The following is a 3,457-nucleotide window of genomic DNA, read 5'->3' on the forward strand; positions in this document are numbered from 1 at the left end:
GTGTTCGCTTAACGACCGCTGCAAGTAGAGTCATAATTCCACGGGCTCCCTTGGCCCACGCAAGTAGTATGGCGATATTTGGTTTCTAAAGATTTTCACGACACGCAGGGCAGGCTCGCCCCCCTTTTTCTGCCATGTTAATCCTATTTGCAGCCGTAGGTATAACTGGGCAGTTTTTGAGAAAAAGGAGCCTATCTCAGAAGATTAAAAAGAACAATAAACGGTTCACCTACTTCAAAGGTGAGCAACGGAACGACGATTGTCATCCAGCTGATTGCCATAGTAATGTGTGTTCTTCTTTGTTCGGCAATCACGTCCATCGAGCGTAAGAACAAGACTGACCAGACAATATAATACAGCACGACCAAACAGAGAAAGGACATCAGGATCCACAGAGGGACACAAACAACCTAGAAATTAAAACAGGGGGGAGGGAGGGAGGGGAGAGAGAGAGACAGTCACCTGTCACTCAAAAGGACTATTCATTTCCATTCTACGCATCAAATGTTCGAAAATCCAGGCTCTAGCAAGGAGTATGAATGTTTTGAAATACTTATATGGGGTTCCTTTTAGCACTGATGTTATTACATAGGTTGGGTCATGAAATGTCTGCAGGAAAACTACCAAGCTCAGAGAGCACCAAGGACCCCACAGTCTTCCTCCATAAACCCCACTCCCTTCTAGCACTGATGATGTTACCTAGGTGGGTCATGAAATGTCTGCAAGAAAACCACCAAGCTCAGAGAATACTAAGGACCCCCCCAATCCTCCTCTCTGCCAACCCCCCCTCCCTTCTAGCACTGATGATGTTGCCTAGTTAGGTCATGAAATGTCTGCAAGAAAACCACCAAGCTCAGAGAGCACCAAGGACCCCACAGTTCAACCCTGAGCTATAAAGATTCTTTTCTATTGAAGTGTTTATTTTTGGTAGCATGCAAGGATTTCTCTTCTTTTTTTTTTAAACTTAACATTCCCTAAAACGCTTCCTACAATTTTACCTCCACTCCCACCTACAGGCTGGATTTCCCTAGAGGAGTTATCATTCAAGTCCTAATTAGATCCTACGCTGCTTAACGTCTTCAGGTGACGATGCCGATTTTCGATTCTGCAACTACGTCACCGTCTCAAAAATCTACAGTCCTGATTTTGGTGTGCCGGCTGCTACCCACCTAACCACCCTGACCTTCGGAAAAGAGAATGATGTGTAATCACGGTTTACGTACAAGCCACGGCCACTTGATGATTTCGTCCAATCGGAGGGCAATAAATATGAACTGGAGTATATTGACAGAACACAGGATTTCCAGCTAGGAGAGAAGAAAAGCAAACGTGTTACAGTCAAATGGATTTTGCTGCAACCAGCAGAGCTACAAGTTACAAAGTACCTTGGCAACTTAATGCAGAATACTCCAGCCGAATAAAAGTCTGCTCTTTCTTTAATTGAGGGGAACATTCTCTCTCTCACACACACACACACAAACACAAAATAAATATTCTGAATTATAAAACTTATTGTTGGGCTCCCAGGAACGGCACATGGAGTTCCTTAAGAATAGTTTACTTTATTGTTCTTCACCTAGAGACAGAATCTTGCCAGACTAAAGCAACTATCTGCATAACTACTGATATACTCAGGGATGAGGTACGGAGGAGCTGTTTTAACCCTCCTTCTGCTGATCAAATTTTCCAAGCTGCCTCTCTACCTTCTGGGAAACAGCCCCTCCTTCCTGGGAATCCAGACTGCATTCCACCCCACCTCTAGCCCAGTACGTCTAAAGGTGTCACACTGCCCCAAAGGCAACACAACGCCAATCGATCAGGTACATCTACAAAAAAGGAGAGAGAAAAGAACCGCCCACAACGTAACTAAAATTTGGGACTAGCTTTGAATTAGGACTCCCTCCTCTGTTTTCTAACGTGGACCGCCCTCACCTCCAGAGATCTGTCATGCCGGAAGCCCCACACGCAAGCAGCCACGGAGACCGGAGACACGAAGAAGAGGGGCATGAAGACCAGCAGCCAGAAACGGGTCCCTCGCTCGATTCCATCGCAGACCAGAACTTCAAACATCAGCAGGAGGAGGTGGATGCCGACGGCAATTAGCATGGCTTTGAATTCCACACACGTTTCCCCTTCTGCTCTAAAAGAGTACAATTTTAAGTTCTGTTAGCTCACACGTACTTCACGTTTCGCCCAATGTTTCCTGACGTTTGTTCATCACGGGTCCTGTGTGAACCTTCCAAAGAAGATTTGCAAAAAAGACTCATACATTTGCAAAGCAAGCACGGGTCACTCTTACCGATATTGTGGGTTGCGGGCCCATACTCCGGTCCCCACGGAGGCCCCCACAATAACCATTAATTTCCACAGCCATATCGGAGCAAAGACTGCCCAGTAGCTCCACTCGATCTTGTTATCCAGCCGGAGAGACAGCAAAATTGAGAACAGCAGCAGGCAGGCATAAATAAGAAATTTGCTATGGAAGGGGAAAAAAAAAAAACAAGAGGGAAGAGATGATCGATTTCTGACATTTACCGCCTTCAGAATCGTTGTGTATAGTTTGTACTTCAACAACAACAAAAAAACCCCACCTGAGTCATTAAGAGATGAACTGGAGACAGCTAAGATTCCTAATAACACACTGAAACTTCTTAATTTGAAATCCCTTTCAGCAGCTTCCAGTGCGCTTGGAAATCATAATCTTAATTTCCCAGTTAACCGATGCCAAAGATATATTGTTTTAAACCGGTGTTTCTCAATCTTAGCTACTTAAGGTAGCTGGACCTCAACTCCCAGAATTCCCCAGCCAGCATAGCTGGCTGGGGAATTCTGGGAGTTGAAGTCCAGACATCTGTAAAGACACCAAGGTTGAGAAACACTATTTTAAACTAAACCAAATAAGTTCCTACTGGGCCACAGAGCTCTTTAGGTAACAGGTACAGTGCTGTTTCCTGAGAACCAGGATGTTATTCACATATGCTGAGATTGATACTAGGGATGGATAGAACCCCACACGTAGGGAACTAGCGCCTTATAAAACAAAAAGCACAGCTGTCTGGTCCCACAGGGATTCTGACCTCCAGCTCTTTGTAATTCCATACGGCAACATCTCAACCAACCCCAAGCTGTTTCATCTTCCCCAATGGCAGCTGTGAAGTATTGCAATACGCCGCAATAAAAATCAATACTTTGAAGATGGCTGTGCGTTATGGGAACTGGGCTGTGGTTTATGGGGATTATAATCCAGCCCTCCACCACAGGGGTGGATCTCTTTCCCCCACCCCCAAATACTGGCTGTGCCTTATGGGGATTATAATCCAGACCTATCTCAAAGGGGTGGATCTCTTTCCCCCACCCCCAAATACTGGCTGTGCCTTATGGGGATTATAATCCAGACCTATCTCAAAGGGGTGGATCTCTTTCCCCCACCCCCAAATACTGGCTGTGCCTTATGGGG

At 45.5% G+C, this 3,457-nt stretch overlaps 1 protein-coding gene across 1 annotated transcript; it reads right to left on the reverse strand.

Moving 5' to 3' along the window:
• Positions 1-143: 143 nt before the first annotated feature.
• TMEM185A (transmembrane protein 185A) lies at positions 144-2,565 on the reverse strand (the record flags this gene model as incomplete). The annotated part of the gene is made up of 5 exons (XM_015821110.1): positions 144-191; positions 234-410; positions 1,224-1,307; positions 1,933-2,140; positions 2,300-2,565. Coding segments are annotated over 5 exons (783 nt in total), but the record flags the coding sequence as incomplete, so codon positions are not given.
• Positions 2,566-3,457: the final 892 nt, after the last annotated feature.

This window comes from Protobothrops mucrosquamatus, unplaced genomic scaffold (genome assembly GCF_001527695.2).
Source record: "Protobothrops mucrosquamatus isolate PMUCROS unplaced genomic scaffold, P.Mucros_1.0 scaffold1252, whole genome shotgun sequence".
Lineage (NCBI taxonomy): Eukaryota > Metazoa > Chordata > Lepidosauria > Squamata > Viperidae > Protobothrops > Protobothrops mucrosquamatus.